At 47.9% G+C, this 25,379-nt stretch overlaps 1 protein-coding gene across 1 annotated transcript in view; it reads right to left on the bottom strand.

Moving 5' to 3' along the window:
* LOC147344470 (scavenger receptor cysteine-rich domain-containing protein DMBT1-like) overlaps positions 1 to 25,379 on the bottom strand; it is a 100,131-nt gene that overhangs the window by 35,005 nt on the left and 39,747 nt on the right. The window contains 14 exon segments of the mRNA XM_086378085.1: positions 1,589 to 1,742; positions 2,517 to 2,543; positions 2,623 to 2,696; positions 4,110 to 4,500; positions 5,914 to 6,131; positions 9,212 to 9,365; positions 10,097 to 10,126; positions 12,109 to 12,450; positions 14,747 to 14,964; positions 16,866 to 17,019; positions 19,061 to 19,093; positions 21,305 to 21,337; positions 21,971 to 22,274; positions 24,507 to 24,526. Coding sequence (XP_086234211.1) covers positions 1,589 to 1,742; positions 2,517 to 2,543; positions 2,623 to 2,696; positions 4,110 to 4,500; positions 5,914 to 6,131; positions 9,212 to 9,365; positions 10,097 to 10,126; positions 12,109 to 12,450; positions 14,747 to 14,964; positions 16,866 to 17,019; positions 19,061 to 19,093; positions 21,305 to 21,337; positions 21,971 to 22,274; positions 24,507 to 24,526 — 2,152 coding nt within the window.

Raw genomic sequence — 25,379 nt, 5'->3', positions numbered from 1 at the left:
AAAGCAACTTTTCTTCCAGTTCCGACTAGTCCCCTTCCCACAAACAGCGCCAATGAACAGTTTCTATTTGTTTCCTTCCAGAGATGGTTTATGCATAATGTCAGTCCCTGTACTACTGGCCACGATCTTACAGATCATTCCATAGCAATATACCCTACGTGTGAGACAGCAATCAGGATTGCTGGGAGAAATATCAATAACCTCAGACATGCAGATGACACCACCTGTATGGCAGAAAGTGAAGAGGAACTAAAGAGCCTCTTGATGAAAGTGAAAGAGGTGAGTGAAAAAGCTGGCTTAAAATCCAGTCCCATCACTTCATGTCAAATAAATGGGGAAACAATGGAAACAGTTGGCAGACTTTATTTTCTTAGGCTCCAAAATCACTGCAGATGGTGACTGCACCCATGGAATTAAAAGACACTTGCTCCTTGGAAGAAAAGCTGTGACCAACGTAGACAACATATTAAAAAGCAGAGACATTACTTTGCCAACAAAGGTTTGTCTAGTCAAAGCTATGATTTTTTCATTAGTCATGAATAAATGTGAGAGTTGGACCGTAAAGAAAGCTGAGCACTGAAGAATTGATGCTTTTGAACTGCGGCATTGGAGAAGATTCTTGAGAGTCCCTTGGACTGCAAGGAGATCCAACCAGTCCATCCTAAAGGAAATCAACTCTGAATATACATTGGAAGGACTGAGGATGAAGCTGAAGCTCCAGTACTTTGGCTACCTGATGTGAAGAACTGACTCATTGGAAAGGACCCTGTTGCTGGGAAAGACTGAAGGAAGGAAGAGAAGGGGATGACAGAGGATGAGATGTTTGGATGGCATCATCAACTCGATGCACATGAATTTGAGCAAGCTCTGGGAGTCAGTGATGGATAGGGAGGCCTGGCGTGCTGCAGTCCATGGGGTCACAGAGTCGGACATGACTGAACTGAACTGTGTGACAGCAATAGATAGATGTACCAAATCTATTTAACTGACCCCCTATGGTGGGCAATAAGACTGCTTCCAACCTAGTGCTACTATAAGAAGCCAAGATTTTTCTCAGTGCACACGAGATTTTATCTGTGGACCAATTTCCTGGAACTGGAATTGCTGGGTTAAAAGATCTACATGTTTAAATTTTGATCTGGGGACTTCCCTGGTGGTCTAGTGGTTAGGAATCCACCTGCCAAAGCAAGGGACACGAGTTTGATCCCTGGTCTGGGAAGACCTCACAAACCGAGGGGCAACTAAACCCGGGCACAACTACTTGAGCCCGTGTACCCTAGAGCCTGTGCTCCACGAGAGAAGCCACCACTGTGAGAAGCCTGCACATTGCAACGAAGAGCAGCCCCCTCGCTGCACCTGGAGGAAAGCCCACACAGCAACGAAGATCCAGCACTGCCAAAATGAATAAATACATAAAATTAAAAAACCTTTTTTGATCAGTATTACTGGATGGGTCTCCAAGGCCTTCCTTACTTTTGGAACTGAATATGAAAGCTGGACTTTTTGGCGAGGGTGGGGTGTGGTGGTGGTGGTAGCAGGCAGTGTAATCAAGTCAAGAGCAGAGTAAAAGCAGGAGCTATGTACTCACTTTATCACTTCGAAGGTAAGTTTGACACGCGCCCTGCTATCCACTTGTATGTCCCAGGCACACACCACATTTGTGGGGTATTTTTTAGGATACCAGGGGCTGGAGAATGAGCCCGAATTACTTGTCAGCAAACCGCCACAATGGATATTTTCATCTGCGAGAAACAGTAAAGAAACCCCATCAGAAGGAGGCACCAACCTCTGCTGGTGTTTTTAGAGGGATCAAGAGGGGCTAGGAACAGAATAAGGAGGACTTGTTCTAGAGCTGCTTTTGCTAGTAACTATGAAAAAAAAAATAGCTTTGGAGGCTCTTGGAGTTTCCCAGGTTGCTCTTTGTTAGATAAGATCATTTCCTGTGTCCTCTCAAGCTTATAGTGTGTGTGTGTGTGTGTGTGTGTGTGTGTGTGTTCTTTGCCATGTGTACAGTATGTGGGATCTTAACTCCCTGACCAGGTATTGAACCCTGATTGGAAGCGTGGAGTCTTCCCCACTGGACTGCCAGGAAAGTCCCGAGTTTATACTGTTTTTGTGAGGAGAAATGATCAGGACACAAGGTTGAGAGGGCTTTGTGAACCCATGTGCACTGACAGGTCTGAGCACGTGTTTTAATGAAAAGGGAGCAAAGACGATGCAAGCCAAAGGCTCCCTGTTCAGTGCAACGTGACTTTGTGCTCACAGAGCAGCTGTGTTGGGAGACGCTTTGTTGTGTTATGTCCAAACCCTAGCTGAAGTCAAGACCACAGTTACTTAAAGCATCCACTTTGTGGCTGAAATACTGGCTTTGAAGTGGCTTTTCTAACGGGTTTTCTGTGCTGGAGCTTCTCATATGTAAAAGGAAGCAAGAGCATTCATTTGGTTGCTTCAAATTCTACAATTGAAAACAAAGCAAACATAAAATCACAAGAAACCTTTAAATACAGCTGAAGTACCTGTAGGGGAGCTGTCATCAGTCGAGCCTGTGAAAATACAGAGAAAAAAAATGATACTGTAAGCAAGGACTTTTATTCAGAAAACTCCTTTAAAGTACTCAAAAACGTCCATGTGCAGATCTGTGACTGCTCTGTGCGGTAGCGGACAGGGATACACCCTTGCTACGAGAGGCTGGGTGTCTGGACAAGTATGCAGACAAGTGTAGCTTGATACAACTTGTCGAGAGCTGACCCTGGGTTTCTGTTTCCTTGCTCTGCATGATCACCACTGCAGGCAGTTACCAACCCAACCCCTACAGCGACTCCACCCCACTGCATGCGAACACCAATTCAGGAAATCCCAGTGACCAGAGACTGCATTTCTGGTGAATCTGAATTTTCCTTCCCTCCTACCTCTTTCTCCTCTCACCCTCTGATGCCCCCCCGCCCCCAAGCCCCTCCATTTTGCCAACGCTGATGGACTGCCTTGCTCTTGTTACTTAACAAGAAATAATTTAATCAGATGGTGTCCCAATTACAGGATGAAAAAGTAGCTAGGATTCACTCATACTGGGGACCTGGCAATGGGTTAAAATGTTTGGAAGTGAAAACATTTGGGGTTGCCATCAATGTCTGTTCCAGGACAGAAGAGAGAATAAGAGATGGATTAAGACAGTCACACAAAAGGAAATCAGGCTTTTTAAAATTTTTATTTGCCTGTTTTTTTTTTTTTTTTTTTTTTATCAAACGTATTCTGTTCTGGGCAGCTAGGAGTGTAGCACTAAATCCATCAAGGTCTTGGAAAAGACCACGATGCTGGGAAAGATCGAAAGTGAAAGGAGGAGACGGCGGCAGAGGATGAGATGGTTAGATAGCATCACTGACTCACTGGACACGTTGCTGTTGTTGGTCAGTTGCTAGGTTGTATCCAACTCTTTGACTCCATAGACTGCAGCATGCCAGGCTTCTCTGTCCTTCACCATCTCCTGGAGCTTGCTCAAACTTATGTCCATCGAGTCAGTGATGCCATCCAACCATCTCATCCTCTGTGGTCCCCTTCTTCCCCTGCCTCCATTCTTTCCCAGCATCAGGGTCTTTTCCAAAACCCTGGTAATATAACCCTCTATTTAACCACTGAAGCTTTCTTTAAAAAATATGAGTGATCTATGATGACTATTTTTTTGCCATACAGCAGATGGGATCTTAGTTCCCTAACTAGGGATCAAACTCATACCCCTTGCACTGGAAGCATGGAGCCTTAACCACAAGACCCCAAGGAAAGTTCCTCACCAGAGCTTTTAAGGTGGGACTTTGAGCATTTTCTGTCTTCCCTTGTGGCTCAGCTGGTAAAGAATCTGCCTGCAGTGCGGGAGACCTGGGTTTGACCCCTGGGTTGGGAAGATCCCCTGAAGAAGGGAAAGGCTACCTACTCCAGTATTCCAGCCTGGAGAATTCCATGGGCTAATATATAGTCCAAGGGGTCACAAATAGATACAACTGAGCGACTTTCACTTCATTTGAGCATTTTACAAGCACAACAATTCAAGAGAAAGCAAACTACCTCTTCAGCAAACTGACTTAAAAAGATGGCTTGGAGCCCACAGCTCCAATTACTCCCAAGTCACGCCCCTTCCCAGAGGCTGCTGGGGTGAGATTCCCCCCCACCAAGGTGTGCCGTGTCCTGGGGGCTCACCTGAGCAGACGACGCCTGCGTCCTCATGGTGCCCGCAGTTGTGGGAGAACCAGCCGCTGTGGGGGCACTGCCACACCTTGGCCTCATTCCCCACGCACTGCACGTTGTCCAGGATGATGTGGCCAGTGCCTCCACCGAAGTAGCTCTGCTTTGGGGCTGACAAGGCCTCGCCACAGCCAAGCTGCTGGCACACGACCCTGGCGTCCGTCAGGTCCCAGCTGTCGTCGCACACGGTGCCCCAGGTGCCGTTGTAGGAGACCTCCACCCGACCCTCACATCTGTGACTGCCATTCCCCAGCCTCAGGGACTCACCTGGGGACGGGAAAGCAGAGTCTCCTGAGCTGCGGGGCTGTGCCCCATCTCTCTGGAACCTTCTGCCCAAGAGAGGATCTCTGACATTCTCCTATGGGCACCTTTCTGCATATTCAGCTGCTGGACTCTAGATAGGGAGACCCTATGTCCTGATGTGCCAGGAACTGTTCAGTCACTAAGTTGCCGCCAACTCTTTGTGACCTCATGGACTGCAGCACGCCAGGTTCCTCCACTATCTTCCGATGGTTACTCAGATTCATGTCCATTGAATTGGTGATGCTAATTATCTCATCCTCTGCCACCCCCTCTTTTGCCTTCAATCTTTTCCAGCACCAGAGTCTTTTCCAATCAGTCAGCTCTTCACATCAGGTGGCCAAAGTATTGGAGCTTCCACTTCCGTATCAGTCCTTCCAGTGAATATTCAGGACTGATCTCCTTTAAGATGGACTGGTTGGATCTCCTTGCTGTCCAAGGGACTTTCAAGCATCTTCTCCAGCACCACAATTCAAAAGCATCAATTCTTCTGCACTCAGCCTTCTTTGTGGTCCAACTCTCACATCCATACATGAATACTGGAAAAACCATTGTCTCTATGGACGGACCTTTGTTGGCAAAGTGATGTCTCTGCTTTTTAATAGGCTGTCTAGGTTTGTCATAGCTTCCTGGTTTATGACTGGGGAAGGTCAATTAATACCTGTTGAATCTGCCTGCAATGTGGGAGACCTGGGTTGGATCCCTGGGTGGAGACGATTCCCTGGAGAAGGAAATGGCAACCCACCCAGGTATTCTTGCCTGGAGAATCCCATGGGCAGAGGAGCCTGGGGGGCTACAGTCCATGGGGTCACAAAGAGTCGAACATGACTGAGCGACTAACACTACTACTGGCAATTATTTCAGAGTCCTTTTTATACTCTCCGAAGTCCCCTGACTGAGGGATAAGTTGCACAGTCACCCTCAGCATTATCTGCTGAGAGCTCTGTAATCATCTTCCTATCTTGTATAGGAAGTATTCTGGATGGTTTCTGTATTGAACTCAGCTGGAAGCAGGTGGGTTGGCAGTTGTAGTTTGAGACGGCTTTGTTCTAGAAAGATCTGCCTTACTGCATTTCTGCTTCCTTTGGAGAAGAAGAGGCTGTTGTCATGGGCCCTCCCTCAACACGCACGGCCATGGCAAGACGTGAGACTCGGCTCTCTATCTCTTTAGGGGGACATCTTGGTGGAGGAAGATGACATTGAGGGACAGAGCAGGGGGAGGGGTGATCTGGGGGCTGTCAGTGTCAGAGTGATGTCACTCAGATGTCAGTAATGCGGGTGGAACCCACAGGTCAGATTTACAAAAGCATCTCCTCTCTTAAAGGGAAAGGGTGCACATTAGACAGGACATCCCCCTGAAGTCCAAGTTAGGATACCCACCGCTCTCCCTTTTGTCCTGCTGGATGGCGCTGTACATGGCGTAGAACCCCGTGTTTGTGATCCTGGAGTCGCTCCTGAACACCGTGGTCAGGATGTTTGAAGAAGAGTGGAATGTGAGCTCGGTTCCAGCACAAAATCTGCCCAAGGAGAGCGAGGCAACCTGCTGTCCATCGAACACTTCGATGAAGTCGTAAGGGCACCCGTAGACGTCCTCTAAGCTGAGGAGGTGAAGGCAGAGTTAAGCTCCCCAAGGAAATCTGCCAGAATGTTATACATGAAGTCAAATTTTTGAATCACATGCAGCCAGAAACTGCAGTCACCCCTGCATCTCCTTCCAACCACACATCTCCCTCATGGACTTGACCCCTCTGATGCTGCCTGAGTCTGCCCTTTTGTCCCACTCCTTGTTGGGACTGGTCCAGGTCAGCCAGTCTCTTGTCTTTCCTGGTCTATTTCAGCTCCCCCACCAAGGGGGAATATGAGGAACGAATGAACTCAGGCTATTTAATATGCAAAAGAAAAGTCTTAGTAGGAACAGGATAGACATTTTCGGAGGGAAGAGGAAGATGATCTACTGTGCGTAGCACCAGGCGGAAGAATAAAGGTCAGAAAAGGTAATGACGATGAACAGACTGGGGTTCAGCCAGAGGAAGAGGCTGTGTCCCAAACGGAGCTGGCTGAGAGTGGAGGGGTGGGGTCCTTGTGTGGGTCACCCCAGCTGGGGTTCCCTCCATGATGGCCTCAGGGATGCTCATGGGGTCTTCTCCAACTGCACGGGAAGTTGAGCTCAGTGATTAAAACTCCTTAAGTGATATTGGAACCTATTATACAGAGTGAAGTAAGTCAGAAAGAAAAACACCCTTATGACCAACCTAGATAGCATATTCAAAAGCAGAGACATTACTTTGCCAACAAAGGTCCATCTAGTCAAGGCTATGGTTTTTCCTGTGGTCATGTATGGATGTGAGAGTTGGATTGTGAAGAAGGCTGAGCACCGAAGAATTGATGCTTTTGAACTGTGGTGTTTGAGAAGACTCTTGAGAGTCCCTTGGACTGCAAGGAGATCCAACCAGTCCATTCTGAAGGAGATCAGCCCTGGGATTTCTTTGGAAGGAATGATGCTAAAGCTGAAACTCTAGTACTTTGGCCACCTCATGCCAAGAGTTGACTCATTGGAAAAGACTCTGATACTGGGAGGGATTGGGGGCAGGAGGAGAAGGGGAAGACAGAGGATGAGATGGCTGGATGGCATCACTGACTCGATGGACGTGAGTGTCAGTGAACTCCGGGAGTTGGTGTTGGACAGGGAGGCCTGGCGTGCTGCGATTCATGGGGTCACAAAGAGTCAGACACGACTGAGCGACTGATCTGATCTGATCTGATGGAATTTAGAAATATGGTAACAACAGCTGGACTATAAAGAAAGCTGAGTGCCGAAGAATTGATGCTTTTGAACTGTGGTGTTGGAGAAGACTCTTGAGAGTCCCTTGGACAGCAAGGAGATCCAACCAGTCCATCCTAAAGGAAATCAGTCCTGAATGTTCATTGGAGGGACTGATGCTGAAGCTGAAATTCGAATACTTTGGCCACCTGATGTGAATAACTGACTCATTTTGAAAAGACACTGATGCTCGGAAAGATTGAAGGCAGGAGGAGAAGGGGCCAACAGAGGATGAGATGGTTGGATGGCATCACTGACTCAATGGACATGAGCTTGAGTAAACTTCAGGAGTTGGTGATGGACAGGGAGGCCTGGCGTGTTGCAGTCCATGGGGTTGCAAAGTCCGTGGGGACATGACTGAGCGACTGAACTGAACCAAACTGAATAAATTTTTTAAATTTTGTAGGCTGTTTTCTATTGACACTACTCAAGGCTGTTGGGAAAGATGGAAGGCAGGAGGAGAAGGGGATGACAGAGGATGAGATGGTTGGATGGCATCACTGACTCAATGGACATGAGTTTGTGTAAACTCTGGGAGTTGGTGATGGACAGGGAAGCCTGGCGTGAAGCAGTCCATGGGGTTGCAAAGAGTCAGACACGACTGAGCGACTGAACTAAATTGAACTGAACAACGACACTATATGCGAGACAGCAAAAGAGACACAGATATAAAGAACAGACTTTTGGACACTGTGGGAGAAGGTGAGGTTAGGGTGATTTGAGAGAATATCATTGAAACATGTATATTATCATACGTGAAATAGATCACCAGTCCAAGTTTGATGCATGAAACAGGGCACTCAAAGCCAGTGCACTGGGATGATCCAGAGGGATGGGATGTGGAGGGAGGTGGGAGTGGGATTGGGATGGGGGACACATGTACACCCATGGCTGATTCATGTCAATGTACGGCAAAAACCTCCACAATATTGTAAAGTAATTAGCCTCCAATTAAAATAAATAAATTAATAAAAAAATACAATCTGAAAAAAGAATTAAAAAAAAACTCCTTAAGCTCAGATGACCAGACCAGTTTTCACCTAACATGTGAAAGGATTTGTCAGATGGTGCTGTAGGCAGAAGGTTTGTGTCCCCTCAAAATTCATTTTTTGAAACTTAACCTTCAATAGTAATAGTCTTAGGAGGTGGGGACTTTGGGCAGTGACTAGGTTGTTAGGGCAGAGCCCTCATGATGGGATTAGTGCCCTTATAAAGAGGCTGAGAAAGCTCCAGGTCCCCTCTCTCACCTGAAGTCGCAGTGAAAGACAGCCATCTATGAGCCTGGGAACAGGTCCTCACGAGACACTGAACCTGCTGGTATACTTATCTAGGACTTGCCAGCCTGCACAACTGTGAGAAACAAACTTCTGTCGTTTATTAAGACACCCAATCTATTATATTTTTGTTCGTCATGTCACGTCATCTAGTTACTCAATGGTGTCCAACTTATGCAACTTCACGGTCCTCCAGGCTCCTCTGTCCCTGGAATTCTCCAGGCAAGAATACTGGAGTGGGTTGCCAGTCTCTTCTCCAGGGGATCTTCCTGACCCAATCGAGGCCAGGTCTCCCACACTGCAGGCAGATTCTTTACCATCTGAGCCACCAGGGAAGCCCAAAAGATAGTTATGTCCCACAGAGATTTGAACTCTGATCACTGGATTCAAAGTCCAGAGTGCTAACCATTACACAATGGGGCCACTACAGAAAATAAACTTCTTTTGTTTATTAAGACACCCAGTCTATTAAATTTTTGTTATAGCAGCTAATGACTCAGGCACTTGGAAAGGCAACCTCTTGGGGAAAGCACAGATTCAAATCCAAACCGGCTCTTGAAGCAGAGAAAGACACAACTCTTACTTCAGGCTGGGGATCGTCAGGTCTACTCGGAACTTCTCGGCCAGGTGGATCACCCAGACACACTCCACGTCAGTGGGGTAATTGGTTGGGTACCGGGGACTGGAGAAGGATCCTGACAGACTTGAAATGACACCCCCACAGGAGCTACTTCCTCCTGTGAAAACAGGATGAAGAGACCCATGACTGGAGTCTTCAGACAGGTACCTTATCTTTTCCCAGGTATAGAATCCAGAATCCCACCAAGCTTAAGAGTGAATCACAAAATGGGAAGGGATCATGCTGGTGTAGACATAGCCGTGGCTTGGCTGGAGTGTGGTCGTACCCCCAAGGGGTGGGGGTGAGGGTGGAGGAAAGATGTGTGATGGGTAGGCAGGACCCTAAGATTGTAGGTGAGGCTGGAAATGGATTGGATACATACATGGCAGCTGTGGGGTGTCAAACACTTCATTAATCCTGTCCTAGCTTCCTGTCATGCAAATCAGCTCAACTGAGATGCAGACAATCCACCCATTTGGGAGGGCTCCATCCCCCACTTCCTCTCCCTCATGCAACCAGGACAGTGGATGTCTATTCTACTTTTATGAATTATCACCACAATTCTAATTCATAAAAGTAGAAGAAATTGTTGTTTTTTTATATTTTATTTTATTTTTTACTATACAATATTGTATTGGTTTTGCCATACATCAACATGCAAAGAAATGGTTGTATGGCATCACTGACTCAATGGACATGAGTTTGAGTAAACTCCGGGAGACAGTGAAGGACAGGGAAGCCTGGCATGCTGCAGTCCATTGGATCGAAGAGTTGGACATGACTTAGTGACTGAACAACAATCATCATTCTATCCTTATAGGGGTTATACTTCCAATGCAAGAGAGTTACCTGGTAGGACAGACACCTGGGGAACAGCAGCTGCAAAAATCAAAACCAAAGAAAATCAGGAAAGAGCTTCACCCAATGACATGACCTTCTACTTAAGTGCAAATGAATGAAGCTGCTACTAGTCTTGAGTCTCAATACATGGTGTGGACACACTCATTTCTCTTTGCTCCCCGACTGAGATGTAGCTTCTCCCCTTCTTTCGGTGATTCACCACAAAATCACAGACAATGCAGTCATGTGATTTGTTTTCTCTTCTGTGCTGGGTCCACCAACCTAAGGGCTGTCCTTAGAGTGACCAGTCATGAGGCATCACCCACAGTCACAGCACTGGGCTCGTGAACATGCCACTGTCCCTGCAGACATTTATCAGGTGCCAAAATGCCAAGGGACAAAACCTGGGAAGCTGAGAGCCGTGGTGGGGAAAGGCAGGTTGGACAGAGTCCAAGGAAGTAAGACAGGCCCCTTCCCACGGGCCCACCTCTGCAACCCACCCCAGAAGGGCAGCCTCCAAGGGATGGTGTCTTCCACCTGGGATGCCCGCGGGACCTGGACTGGAGGAAAAGAGGCCCCCACCAAGTGTCCTTCCACATGCGCCACAGTGGCACCAGCCCAGGATTGGGGCAGCTGCCAGTCACCTTGCCTGGCCCCCAAACACTGTGAGGTGCGCCCCTGACCTTCCCCAACCCAGGCTCCCACGGAGGGCTGAGGGTGGCAGCAGTCACTGGGTAAGGCTGGGAGGAGGCTGGCTGGGGCCCAGGGTGCCAGTGATCAGGGAAGATGGCAGCTAAGAACTTGTTCTGCAGAGGCAGGCGAGTGCTGGAGGCTCTGATTCAGCTGGAGTCTCCAGTGTGGGGGGGGTGCGGATCACATGGGTTTTGAGTAGTCTACCTGAAGAAGGTGTACCTTCCTCTATCCCTGCTGTTGGCTAAGCCAGGAGGCCCACAGAGGAGCCCTAATTGTTTATGCTTCTCACGCCCAATCTGCTTTTGACCCACTGGGAGAGTTCGACATTCAGTGCATCTTTGTTTACCTGCACACTTTCATTCTCTAACTCGTGTTCTTGAGAGGTAGACCTTCCCACCTCCTCTACTCCAGATCAGCCCTCTGCTCCGCCACTGTGATGGAACATCCTCTTTCAGTCCCTCCTGCCCCTCCCTGATCTGCCGTCCAGAGAGGAGAGTGTCGGATGCTATTTCATTTGGGCAATGTGACTCTCAGCTTATCATACAAGCCACTGGCTCTCAGCCTTGGCCACACACTGCAATTTCACAGGAAGTTTTAAATATCACCAATGACTGGGTGAGACCCAGAGGTTCTGATGTGACTGGTCTGGGGTGCAGCCTGAGTATCATAAAATTTTAAAGCTCCCTGGGTGATTCCAGTGTCTAGGTCACTGTCCACCTGTGTCTGGATGCTGAAAGAGGTTGTGCATGTTAGTTGCTCAGTTATGTCTGATTCTTTGCAACCTCAAGGACTGTAGCTCCCCCCCCCCCCCGACTCCTCTCTCCATAGAATTCTCCAGGCAAGAATACTGGAGTGGGCTGCCATTCCTTTCTCCAGGGGATCTTCCAGATCCAGGGATTGAACCTAGATCTCTGAAAGAGGTTAGATTTCTTATTTACTTTGCAGAGATATTGGAAATGCAGGGTTAGACCTACCTGGGGGTGCAGGAGTCACGTCTGGAGCCCAGTCCCCTGCATCTGCATGCATTAAAAAAAGATAGATTTAGGACATCTGAGTTAAATTATATCAGGACAAGTGCTGGTTTTCCAGTGTGGGCAGGTCCCAAGCAGGCAGGTTTCCTGTTACACAAGCAAGAAAGGGCATGTTTGGTAAACAGCTCCAGACCTGAGAGGAGCTGCAGAAAACACCCCCTGACAAATATGTGGCCCTGGAGTGTGTGTTCCCAGGAGAGCCTAGTTCTCGGCATTCCTTGACACCTTCTGCCAGGTCACCAGCCCTGCTCTGTGCGCACCTTCCTCTATCTGAGCTGCTGAAAGATCAGAAAAAACCTGCCCCTGGAAGAGAGAGACAGGTAGCTGAGCAGACGACGCCAGCATCCTCATGGTGACCGCAGTTGGGGTCTGACCAGCCAGAACTGGGACACTGGCCAAGGTGGCTCTCGATCCCCAAACTCTGCAGGTTGTCCAGGAGGATGTCTCCAGAGCCCGGGCTGAAGTGGGTCTTTCCCGGAGCAGTGATGGCCCGACCACACCCCAGTTGCCAGCACATGACCCTGGCTTTGTTCAGGTCCCACAGGTCGTCACACACAGTGCCCCAGGCTCCCTGGTGCAGGATTTCCACACGTCCCGAGCACTGTTCAGAACTGCCCACCATCTGCAGCTCTGGCTCATCTTCCAAACAAAATAAGATTTTACCTTTGAGTTTAGGTAGTTTTCAGTAGGAAGGATTTCTAGCTCCCATATTTGCAGCTAAGTCAAATAAATGCAAGAATGAAGCCTTATTAAGGCTGTCTTGAGTCTGTAATACATGAGAGAGGTGGGTTTAGATTCCAGCTCTCCTGCTCCCTAGTTGTGTAACCTTTGGCAAATCATCTCCCTGGGCCTCAGTTTCCTCATCTGTAAAATGGGGTGCCAAGTCAACAACAGCACGTGCACGAAGCACAGTGCTCGGCCCCGATACACCTCGGGTCCTGCAGATCTTGCTGTGTGCTTCTCTGGGTCACAAAGCTGGGTTCCTGGGGCAATGGGCTCCTGGCTACTTCTCTGGGCATGTCCTGGACAAGTGTTTGGATAAGTGTAGATTTAATCCCCTGAAGGCACCTGGCCACAAGGGAGTCTATGACTCCATAAAGCCCAAAGGGACCAGCTCTTTCTGGGTTGACAGGCTGTGTCCCGCTGGAATCACCTGCTGTCCCCTGGTGACACCTGGGGACATTCTTCCCTTACTGAGCTCACAGGCTCTGCCTTCTCTCAGTTTCTTTGACATGTCCAACTCTTTCCTCCCTGAGAGTCTATGCATCGCTCTTCTCTGCCTGGAATGCCCCTTTATGGTCACTCCTCACATATGGCCTGCTCAGCAAGGCTGTCCATCCCCTTTCAGTCCACGGTAGCAGCTCCTCCATCCCACGTGGCTCTGTGTTCCCAACCTTATCATCACCCCCACACCATCTTGGTTACTTGCTTGTTTGCTGTGTCTTGATCCTCCCCCACTCACCCATACCCACCCTACCGTAAACTACATGGGGAGGGCACTGTACTGTCGGCTGCGTCCCCAGCACTTCTACTTGGGCCTGGCACACAGTAGGACCTTAGTGAATACTATTGGATTAATACATGATGATCCTGAGTCAACGAATGGTCTGGATTTCAACTCCTGGACTTTACTTAGCCTCCCCAGGGCAAGATCTCACACATGCCTTTGGAAGGTCAAATACATAAGGAATTCCCTCATTCAGAAACACCCTCCCTGCCCCCCACCCCCCAACCTTAAAATACAAACTGGAAGTTTCTACTTGAATTCCTAGCGACCTGAGTTACTGTGGCCCCACAACTGGCAGTAAGTATTTTTTTGGGTGCAAACTGGACCTGGCTCTGGAATGATGAGCTATAGGGTCTATCCATTAAGGAGTCCCCAAGCATCTAGTCAAGGCTGTGGTTTTTCCAGTGGTCATGTATGGATGTGAGAGTTGGACTGTGAAGAAAGCTGAGCACTGAAGAATTGATGCTTTTGAACTGTGGTGTTGGAGAAGACTCTTGAGAGTCCCTTGGACTGCAAGGAGATCCAACCAGTCCATTCTAAAGGCGATCAGTCCTGGGTGTTCACTGGAAGGACTGATGCTGAAGCTGAAACTCTAATACTTTGGCCATCTCATGAGAAGAGTTGACTCATTGGAAAAGACTCTGATGCTGGGAGGGATTGGGGGCAAGAGGAGAAGGGGACAACAGAGGATGAGATGGCTGGATGGCACCACCGACTCAATGGACATGAGTTTGAGTAAACTCCAGGAGTTGGTGATGGACAGGGAGGCCTGGCGTGCTGCGATTCATGGAGTCTCAAAGAGTTGGATATGACTGAGCGACTGAACTGAACTGAAGCCTCTAATGTGGTGAGTCTAGGGTTCAAAGGAGGCAAGATGTAAAGTGAGCCATCTGGTGGAGGGAGGAGGATTCTTGAAAGTCAGACTTTACCTTTCAGCACCCTGGACAGTAACAGGTCCCGGGCGGTGGGCTGTGACTGAGGCAGCCGTGGAGAGGAGCTGCCTGCCCATTCACATATAGGCTCAACATACGCTCAGTCGCTCAGTTGTGGCTGACTCTTTGCGACCCCATGGCCTTTAGCCTGCCAGGCTCCTCTGTCCATGGAATTTTTCAGGCAAGAATACTGGAGTGGGTTGCCATTTCCTCCTCCAGGGGATCTTCCTGACTCAGGGATGGAACCTGCATCTCCTGCATTGGCAGTTGGGTTCTTTACCACTAGCGCCACCTGGGAAGCCCATCACTGCTTTACTTCAATTGCCCACGAGACCCTCTTAGTGGAAAAAGCTAGCAGTGATACAGCAGGGCCTTTCTGCTAATTGTAGGGGAGCTTTTAAAACTGAAGCCCATGCTTCTGCTAATAGGAGAATCCCTTAAATTAGAAAACTATTCTTTTTTTTTCAAGGCCAAAAGCCTACTTGAAGCTTCCTACCTGACTCTCTTCTGCCCTGGGGTATCGCATTGAACAGAGCATAAAAGCCAGTGTTGGTGATCCTGGAATCACTTCGGAACACCACAGTCAGGATGTCAGAGGAGGAGAAAAACATCACAGCCGCTGAGGCACAGAACTTCCCCATGGAGAGTGAGGCGATCCTGGGGCCATCGAAGATTTCGACTGAGTCGTACGGGCATCCAAGGATATCTTCCAGTCTAGGGGAATCACAGCGGAGGCTTAACAGCTGGTTAGGGCTTCCTAGATTTTTTTTTAAATTGCTTACTTAGGTTTATTTTTGTTTATTTATCTTTTGGTTGGGCTATGTGACATGCTGGATCTTAGTTCCCCTGATCAGGGATCAAATCTGTGCCCCCTGCAATGGAAGCAGATTGTTAACCACTGGGCCACCAGGGAAGTCCCAGGGCTTCCTAGATCTTAAAGCTTGAAAAATATGACACACACAGAATTAACCATTTGGATTATACTTTGAATTGCATATTAATACATAAAATGTCAGTTAACCTCAGATGCCTTATTAGCAAAACTTCTTTTATCTCTTTCTGAAGAATGTGTGAGGTTTATGGCCGCAACTCAGTAATAGAAACTTAGAAATCATACTGATTTTAGCCAATCACAACTTACACGAAACCTCGGGAGATGCAAATGTACACCACACATAAAATCTTAACAATAAAGTCATCCCAACTGATCAACATGTAAGTGACATCACAGCCCAATTTTCCTAACTCTGTATTTCACAACATTCTTCATACCCAAATTCTTAGGGAGGAAAAACTTGATTCTGAAATAAAAACAATGTCAGCATGTGGAACAGTATTTGCGCTTTGTAATTATTCACAGGGATGTGTATGAGGGCTGATTGGCTGTTGTTGCTGTTGTTGGCCCCGCCACATGGCACGTGGGATCTTATAGTTCCCCAGCCAGGGATTGAACCTGGGCCCCCTGCATTGGGAGCACAGAGGCTTAACCACTGGACCACCAGGGAAGTCCCGAGGGCTGATTCTGAAGAAATGGATAACTGATAACATGATAGGTTTTAGAGGTGTGGGTTCAAGGTTCTCACCTCATTGTGGGCTGTGTCTTTAGGGTTTCAGTTGACAAAGATAATAGAATATTCTTCGTGATAGGCCATGTCTGAGTCCATGGGCTGGGCAACAGTGGAGTGCATGTGAAAGGGGGGCTTTCATAGCATTTCACAGTATTGCTGTGTTTGTTGCATGGTGCGTGTCATAGTCAACAAGGAGAAGGGCTTTGCACAGATTCTCCTTACAGCTCTGTACACTGGTGAAGAGCGGGGCCTTTGACATCCAATGGACCTAGAAGCTTGGCCTTTGGTGAGTAACCTCTCTGAGTCTCAGCTTCTTAGTCTTTAACTGGGATGATAAGGACATCTTTATTAGGGCTATAGTGACGCTGTAATGTGACAAAGAATACAGAATACACAGTACAGAGCCTGAGCACACTAAAAATGTCAGTTTTTATTTTATGAACTGATAATAAAAGAATGGCAGTGACTTGGAAGAGTTTATGTCGGAGATGAAGCAATGACTACCATCTCACTTCATTTTAAGCCAACATATACAGGATGCAGGGCTCATGGCTGGAGTAGTCGCCTAAAGCGTGTGTAGGTAAAGCCTTTTACTGTTTGCTTAAAACTCAGATTAAAGAAAAAGTCTAAGAGGATAAATACTGGTACCCAGTGTACAATGAGGGCAAAGCTGAAAAGGACAATTTTTTAAAATAAATTAAAAAAACTCCTCATAGTAACGTTAAGTCAAATACGTGAATTAAACCACTTATTGAATTTTTCAAGGCAATATTCTTATTTAGGTAGACTCTTAAAGGGGGCTTCCCAGGTGGTGCTAGTGATAAAGAACCTGCCTGCCAATTCTGGAGACTTAAGAGACATGGGTTTGATCCCTGGGTTCAGAAGACCCCCTGGAGGAGGGCTTGGCAACCCATTCCAGTATCCTTGCCTGGAGAATCCCATGGACAGAGAAGCCTGGTGGGCTATAGTCCATGGGGTCACAAAGAGTCGGACATGACTGAGGTGACATAGCATGCATGCACTTCTTGTAAAGAGTTGTTTTCTTACTTCAGAGTTGGAATCATGAGTTCTATGCGGAACTTCTTATCCACGTGGATCTCCCACACGCACTGGATGTCTGTTGGGTAGTTTTCTGGATACAGTGGACTGGAAAATGAGCCAGAGAGACTAGAAATGACCCCTCCACAAGAGTTCCTTTCTCCTGAAACAGCAAGCAAAAGGATGTCAGGATATGTCCCCATGGCGTCACTTACGTCATCCCACTAAGGACCTGGTGGAGTCAGGCTGTAGTCTGAATAAATAGATCTGTAGCCTAAGCATCTTCTGGGAAGGAGAGCCTATTCAGTCTAATTGTGATGGGTCAGAATGCATTCGAGAAGGAAATGGCAACCCACTCAAGTATTCTTGCCTGGAGAATCCCAGAGGAGCCTGGTGGGCTTGCTGTCTATGGGGTCGCACAGGGTTGGACACAACTGAAGCGACTTAGCAGCAGCAGCAGCAGCAGCAACAGAACGCACTGATGCGAGAGCTCCCTGCCCTCCTCCCTCTGTCATCCAATGGGGAAAATATTATCTCTGTCCTGTTGACTCTTTCTAAAGTGGAAGGTCTCACTTGCTGGGAGACAGGTGGAGCTGATCGGCTTGAGGGTTTGGGGAAGAGAGGCAGAGACAGAGATGGAGCTGTACGTGGTGGGGAAGGGGTGACTTTGAGGATCTGAGGGTCTGAGGAACTGAAGACAAAGGCAACGGGGGTGGTGTGGACTGTTCTGGGAGGGTGTGACTGGGCCCTCCCTTTAACTGCTTTTTCACCACTTTTTCTGGGTAGGTTGTCTTTCCTTCATGTCAATATCTACTCAGACTGGAGCTTATAGGTTTTGGACTTTAAAGAATTAAACAAGTGAAATCTAACTCTTCCATTCTGGTTGTCATATTAATATAACTATATTATTTAATACAATGAATTTATACACACACACAAACATATAAATTTGAAAGAGCACACCACATAAACAAGCAGAAAGCTTAGAATCATCAAATTATTTTAGAGGAAATCTGAAAGCATAACATTTTATTGACCTTGACCCCAAACTATGAAGATTCTGAACTTTCTTCTTTCTCCCCTGAGCACCTTGCAACCCTCCTGGAATCTCACAGGTTCCTGGTCTTTCCCACGATGGAGGGTGGGAAGTGGTGAGGGACACAGGCAGCCCAGGGAGCTAGTGTGGACTGCTGTTTGTAGGTTACAAACGTCAGACTGACACTGAAACCCCCTGGGACTGGGTTTCCCGAAGCCTCTACACATTACTTTGCCAACAAAGGTCCGTCTAGTCAGGGCTATGGTTTTTCCAGTGGTCATGTACGGATGTGAGAGTTGGAATATAAAGAAAGCTGAGCACTGAAGAATTGATGCTTTTGCACTGTGGTGGTGGTGAAGACTCTTGAGAGTCCCTTGGACTGCAAGGAGATCCAAGCAGTCCATCCTAAGGGAGATCAGTCCTGGGTGTTCATTGGAAGGACTGATGTGGAAGCTGAAACTCCAGTACTTTGACCACCTGATGGGAAGAGCTGACTCATCTGAAAAAACCCTGAATGCTGGGAAAGATTGAAGGCAGGAGGAAAAGGGGACGACAGAGGATGAGATGGTTGGATGGCATCACCGACTCAATGGACATGAGTTTGGGTAAACTCCAGGAGTTGATGATGGACAGGGAAGTCTGGCGTGCTGCAGTCCATGGGGTCACAAAGAGTTGAACACGACTGAGTGACTGAACTGAACTGAACTACACATGGCAGGCAGTGATGGGCTGGTACCTGTTGTGGGCACCTATTACAGGACTGTGCCCATAGGAGGCTGGCTGAGAATGGGCAGATGGACTGAGCCACATTTTCTTTGAGTCCCTTGTCACCCTCCTGCCTACTCTGATCTGGGCAGATCCACACACCCCTTCCCAGCTGCTGCTTTAGTTAAAAAGTCAGCATTTCCAGGCATTGGCCATACTAATGCCACGACCTTCAGCGAGGTGGGGGCGGGGCATATGAGGACAGAGGGCATCCTCAGGCTGAGTCCTGGCCGCCCCACCTTCTCGTGGGAGGGGCTGCGGCGGGTGTAGCTTGGGCAGCAAAGGCAGCCCCTCACCCACACTAAGCCAGCCTTTGTGCCCCGTCCAGGGCACACCCCCTAGCATTTCCTCTGATGGTTCTTTTGGAATGGAGTTACCATGTCAGTTTAAAACAAGCGACTACCTGTTACATGATCCTGAGACGCTGTGGAAAGACCTAGAAGGGAAAAAAATAAAAAGGAAGATAATGCTGACATCAGGAGAATTAGTCTCATCTACAAGTTAGCAAAATGTAAAGGGTTTCCTTAGAAATGTCCATGTACTTAGGGCAAATGGAGAAAAGTGTGAAGGTGCTGACTGAATGTTATCTACGGTCCTGGGGCAGGCTAAAGAAGGCTACAGGTTCTCCAACATGCCTCTGGTCACAGGGTGGGGCCTGGTCCCCTCCCTGGAGCCTGGGTGGTCTCTGTGGAAGCTCTGGCCAGCAGAATATGGCAGAAGCTGTGCTGTGCCATAAGAGACTGGCAGCTTCCACTTCCTGTCTCTGGGAACACGGGCTTGCTCATGGCACCCTGAGCCAGCCTGAGCCACTCTGTAAGAAGTCTGATTTCCCCTGCTGGAGAGGCCCTGAGCCCACCTGGAGAGGAAGCAGGCCCTTGGCTGAGCCCCCACCAGGACCCCAGGCATGAGAGTGCATCTGTCCTGGACTCTCCAGACCAGCCCCTGGGAGGACCTGCTGTACTCTGCGTGGAGCAGAAGGCTCTCCCAGCCAAGCCCTGCCCCAATTCCTGACCCACCAAACCGTGGCCTATAACTCAGTGGTTGCTGCTTTAAACCACTACATTTTAGAGCAGCAAGAGAGGGCCAGATGGCTCCTTTCATGCAATACGGTGGCAGTGGTGTAGACGCTAAGTCGTGTCTGACTCTTGTAACCCCATGGACTGTAGCCCACCAGCCTCCTCTCTCCATGGGATTTTCCAGGCAAGAATACTGGAGTGGGTTGCCATTTCCTACGCCAGGGGATCTTCCCAACCTAGGGATCGAACCCAAGTCTCCTGTATTGCAAGCAGATTCTTTACCGCTGAGCCAACATTCATGAAATATGGTCTTCCCCATTTCACCATCATCCATGTAATTTTCAGTTTAGCTGAATTACATAAATGAGCAAACTATAGATGAGGCTTAATTTGAATATCCACTGCCCTTGCCCCCCGCGCTGGCCCTTTAACTTTAGATGGCCTTTCTCCTCTCACTCACGACCCCAACACACAAAGCTGGTCTCCCTCCAGGAATACTCAGAACACATTCAGGTCTTCTTCAGGCAGATGACTGAGTCAGATGCTCCTGCTAATGACGTGTGCCCTGCGGTGTTTTCTGAGGCTGTGTGCAGACAGGATTCAAAGGGTGAGAGATGGGGCTTAAAATTCCAGTTTTACTACTTTCTAACTGAGTTATCCTGGGAGGGCTTCTTGATCTCCCTAATCCTCAATTGTAGGGATTAAATAAATGAGTTTATTCAGAAACCCTAGCATCAGGCTTGTTTGTTTGTTGCAATGAAACAAAACACCTTTTCACTGCCTTCAGCATCATTTCAGAATCATCACATCATGTGGTGTTTGGCTTTTCCAATCTTCAGTTTTTATTATATAAGAATATCATTCAATCATTAACTTTAAAAACTGTTTGAAAACAAGCAAAAGATTCCCAAGAGTATGTACTTTGGGGTCAGACTGATTAGTATCAAAGCTTAGTCTCCACACTAACTTGTTGAGTGATCCTACGAGAGTCACTTAACCTCTGTGCATCTCAAGTTACTCTTTCTGTAAAAGAATATTTAAAATGCCTTTTTGCAGGTTTCCCCAGTGGCTCAGATGGTTAAGAATCCGCCTGCAATACAGGAGAATTGGGTTCAGTCCCTGGGTCAGGAAGATCCTCTGCAGAAGGGAATGCCTACGCATTCCAGTATTCTTGCCTGGAGAATTCCATGGACAGAGGAGCTTGGTGGGCTACCGTCCATGGGGCTGCAAAGAGTCAGACATGACTGAGGGATTAACAGTTTCACTTCCTGAAGATTAAAGTAGTAGCCTGAGCTAAATGTCTCCCACTTTTTGTGTTAGTTTTTGCCTGGTCTTTGTGTAGTTGGGGCCAATGAACAGATGTGGTATATTAGATTGGTGGTCAAGAGCCTTGACACCTGTGGTTCAAGTCCAATGGCTACACCTTGGTACATTACTAATTTTCTGTATCTCAGTTTACCTATCTGGAAAATGGGAATAAGCAAATTACTTACTTTAAGAGGTTATTGTGCATATTAAATAAGTTACATAGGTATAAGGCCCCAAAACCGTGCCTGAAAGCATTTATAAGTATTCGATGTTATTATTATTATAAAGTTGCCTGAACAACAACAACAAAAATATGGACATACCTGGAGGTGTGGGAGGAGGTAGGTCTTTTGAATCTGAATGCACAAAAAAAGACAACAGGTCACTCTCTTTAGTGAATCCAAAGTTTGGAGGAGGTAGGGTAACAAGGAGGCCAGTGGGGATGAAGTGGGGAGGACCATGGTCTTTTTGGGCCCAGGACTTAGAGCGCTGCTCCTGGGTCATTCCAGTCCTCCTCCGGCAGGGTCCTTGGCCTCAGAGCTTGGGGTAGAGCATCTGGGTCAACTCTGCCCCTTCCCTGGTCACCAGGGCTGGATTACCTGTGGCCCCTCTTATGCAGGATCACCTGGATCATCTGTTAAAATGCAGATTCCACTGTCCCTTCCCAAACCCAGTTGATCACAATCTCTAGGGGTGGGGTGGGCCCAGGATTCAGCAAGGCGGGGCTGTGGGGCACCAGTTCACCCTAACATTCGAGGTCTCCCACGTGCAACCGGGGGCTGCCCAGGGCAGGGCGTGTGCCTGGGCCCAGTGCCTGGCACACTGGACACTGTGCCTGAGCCCAGGGCCTGGCACACGGTGGGCACTCATGGATTGGCTGACAACAGAATGAGCAGATGGATGGTTGAAAAATTCCACCTGGGATGCATAGTTTCACAATGTCTTCAACCACAACATCTGAAATTATAGCCCAAGCGGGGAAAGGCTACCTGAGCAGATGACCCCAGCGTCCTCGTGGTGGCCGCAGTTGTGCTCCGACCAGCCCGAGTGGGCACACTGGCCAAGGTGGCGCTCCGCCCCAGCGCACTGCAGATTGTCCAGAAAGATGTCTCCAGAGCCCGCGCCGAAGTGGGCCTTCCCGAGGGCGGACACGGCCCGACCGCACCCCAGCTGCCGGCACACGACCTTGGCTTCGTTCAGGTCCCACAGGTCATCGCACACGGTGCCCCAGGCCCCCTCGTGCAGGACTTCCACGCGTCCTGAGCACCGTCCTGAGCCGCCCACCAGCCGCAGCTCCGGCCAGTCCCCTGCAGACAGAGAGGGGCCCGTGAGTCCCCAGGAGGCCAGCGGGCGATGCCGGTGTGCGGGGACATGCCCTGTCTTGACCCTTGGGGCCCGTCCCTCACGTTTCTCATGTGTGTCTGAGTCGCATTCAGACTGTGGGGCCTTCAGTCAGTGTAATGTCACTTCAACAGTGTTCGAAGTGAAACTGACTGCCTTTCATGTTAAGCTCTAAAGATACGGCTGCAAATCAAAGAGGTATGTCTCCTGCCTCAGGAAGCCTGCAGTCTGTTAATTAAACACAGACGCGAGTGTAGTGCTTTCTCACACCAGTACAAGGCCGTGTAAAGAAAGACCAGGGTGCGCTCAAGAGAGTGATGGGATGTGGCTGCAAGACTCCCCTTAAAACACTGAGAAGGACCCAGTCAAGGACAGACTCAGGGAAACGCCTTTGAGTAAGGGGAAAGCTTTTGCAAAAAGACCCTGAAGTGCCATTTCACGCCTGCACGTATGTGTCTCTAACCCACACACATAGAGATGCCATCACCTGTAACGATATCAAAAGGAGTAATTCCACATAACACTTTTAAGTGGCATCTTAAAGCCATGAAAATATCAGCAGCTTAGACAAAGGATGAACTGAGCCCAGCAATAAATCACAAAGAGCTGATGTTCAAGTCCCATCAAAAAAAAGGCGTGACCTACCTGAGCTGTTAGATGAGTCTCCCGCATCTGTTCACGTAGAGAAAAAATATGTCAGTCTTTTTCTGAAATCCTGACTTTCATAACCAACAGCAAAATTTTTCCTTACATCCTTATAAATGATTATTCATCTGATATGGGAAAAATGAGTCCCTGTAAATATCACAGTATTGGGAGAAACAGATTCGGCTATAGATACAGGAAGTTTCTTGCTGGTTGTTGGTTGGTTACTGTGTTATGAGAAAATGGTCAGATGGATGCACACATTTGGGATGATATGACCTAGACTCCTGATTTTGTAGCAGATGAGTTTCACATTGAGGGCATCTCATGGTAGCTCAGATGGTAAAGGATCTGCCTGCAGTTCAGGAGACATGGGTTCAACCCATGGGTCGGGAAGATCCCCTGGAGAAGGGAATGGCAACCCACTCCAGTATCCTTGCCTAGAGAATTCCACGGACAGAGGAGCCTGGTGGGCTACAGTCCATGGGATCACAAAGAGTCTGAGAACACAGCTGAGTGACTAACACTCCACACTTCAGATTTGGACAGTCATTCCCCAGTACATTGAAACTTAGGAATAAAAAACACCCCATGAGGCTGTGACTGGGTTGGATGTGCCACAGATAATAAGACACCTCCAAGTAAGCATATGGGTGAGTGAATGCTCCAGCAAACAAGACAGTGTTTTAAAATATGCGCCTCCTGGGACTTGCCTGGTGGTCCAGTGGCTAAGACTCCATGCTCCCAGTGCAAGGGGCCAGGTTCAGTCCTTAGGGAACTAGATCCCACATTCTGCACCTGAGAGTTTGCATGCCATGTCTAAAGATTCAGCACACTTCAAGGAAGACTTCAGACCCGTAGTGCCACGACTAAGACCTGGCACAGCCAAGCAAATACAAATAAATTAATTAAAAAAAGACGTGCCCCAGTTAAACCACCCGATGCAAAGAGCTGACTCACTGGAAAAGACCTCGCTGCTGGGGAAGATTGAAGGCAAAAAGAGAAGAGGGTGGCAGAGGATGAGATGGTTAGATAGCCCTACTGACTCCGTGGATATGAATTTGGGAGAGTGAAGGACAGGGAAGCCTGGCGTGCTGCAGTCTATGGGGTTGCAAAGAATTGTACATGACTTGGTGACAGAACAACAACAACCAGTTAAAAGCTCCAGGCACCAACTTCGTCTCATGTGGCATGTCAATGAACAAGTGCTCTTTCAAGTTCTACTTACCAAATCTCTCGAATCACACCAGGTATTACAGCTGCTAGTTTACAGAGATATCTCGCTATTGGAAAGGGCTGTTACTAGACCTTCCAGAGGTGATTAACTCACTTCTAACTGTTCACACCTAAAGATATATATATATATATATATATATATTTTTTTTTTTTAATGTGGACCATTTTTAACGTCTTTATTGAATTTGTTACAATACTGCTTCTGTTTTACGTTTTGTTTTTTGGCCACAAGGCATATGGGATTGGAGCTCCCTCACTAGGGATTGAACCCTCGCCGTTTGCCCTGGAAGGTGAAGTCTTAACCACTAGACCGCTGTGGAAGTCTCTGTCCCAAAGTACTTTGGAAAAGCTGTCTCAAGGCAATTAAAATCAGCCATTTTAGTTTACTGATTCTCTGGTGTTAGATGACCGAATGAGGAAAACGGTAGTAAAAACTGCCAAAAATGCAGCCCTTTGTCAGGTACTGAAACTCTGCAGGTGCTATCCAAAAGACAGCCTGAAGGAGCCCTTTCAGCAATCCTGCCAGAAAGCAAGCAGTCTCCTCATTTTACAGATGAAGAAACTGAGGCTCCAAGAGCTTAAGAGTTGATCAAATGCTGTCTGAGTATCATCACCAGCTCCGAGATCCAGACTCGAGTTTGCCAGCTCCGCAATCTTCCTTAGATTTACTACATTGGCTGCCCCTTTAAACAAAGATATTTAGAAATACTCCTTAAAAATCCCCGTAATTAATCATTTTTTTCATATGTCTGTATGCGGTAAAGCACACATTCCTTTGGTAATTCTTACTCTCAAATTAGAAAATTTTAAGATTTTATTCTGGGAATCAGTTGAAATCTTATCTGTTCGACCAACTTAGAAGGGATAAGTGAAGTGAAGTGAAATGAAAGTTGTTTAGTTGTGTCCAGCTCTTTGCGACCCCATGGACTATACAGTCCATGGAATTCTCCAGGCCAGAATACTGGAGTGAGTAGCCGTTCCCTTCTCCAGGGGATCTTCCCAACCCAGGGATTGAACCCAGGTCTCCTGCATTGCAGGTGGATTCTTTCCCAGCTGAGCCACAGGGAAGCCCTAAAGGGATAAAGCAAACATCAAATGCTACATGTTTGAGATTCCTGTCTTCAACCCTGGTGGTGGCGGTTTAGTCTCTAAGTCCTGTCCAATTCTTGCAACCAT

The sequence above is a fragment of the Bos grunniens genome, chromosome 26, assembly GCF_055505025.1.
Source record: "Bos grunniens cultivar Pamir isolate PY7600 chromosome 26, Bosgru_T2T1.0, whole genome shotgun sequence".
Classification (NCBI taxonomy): domain Eukaryota; kingdom Metazoa; phylum Chordata; class Mammalia; order Artiodactyla; family Bovidae; genus Bos; species Bos grunniens.
The sequence above is the reverse complement of the archived record's forward strand: the minus strand, read 5'-3'. Positions and strand labels throughout refer to the sequence as shown.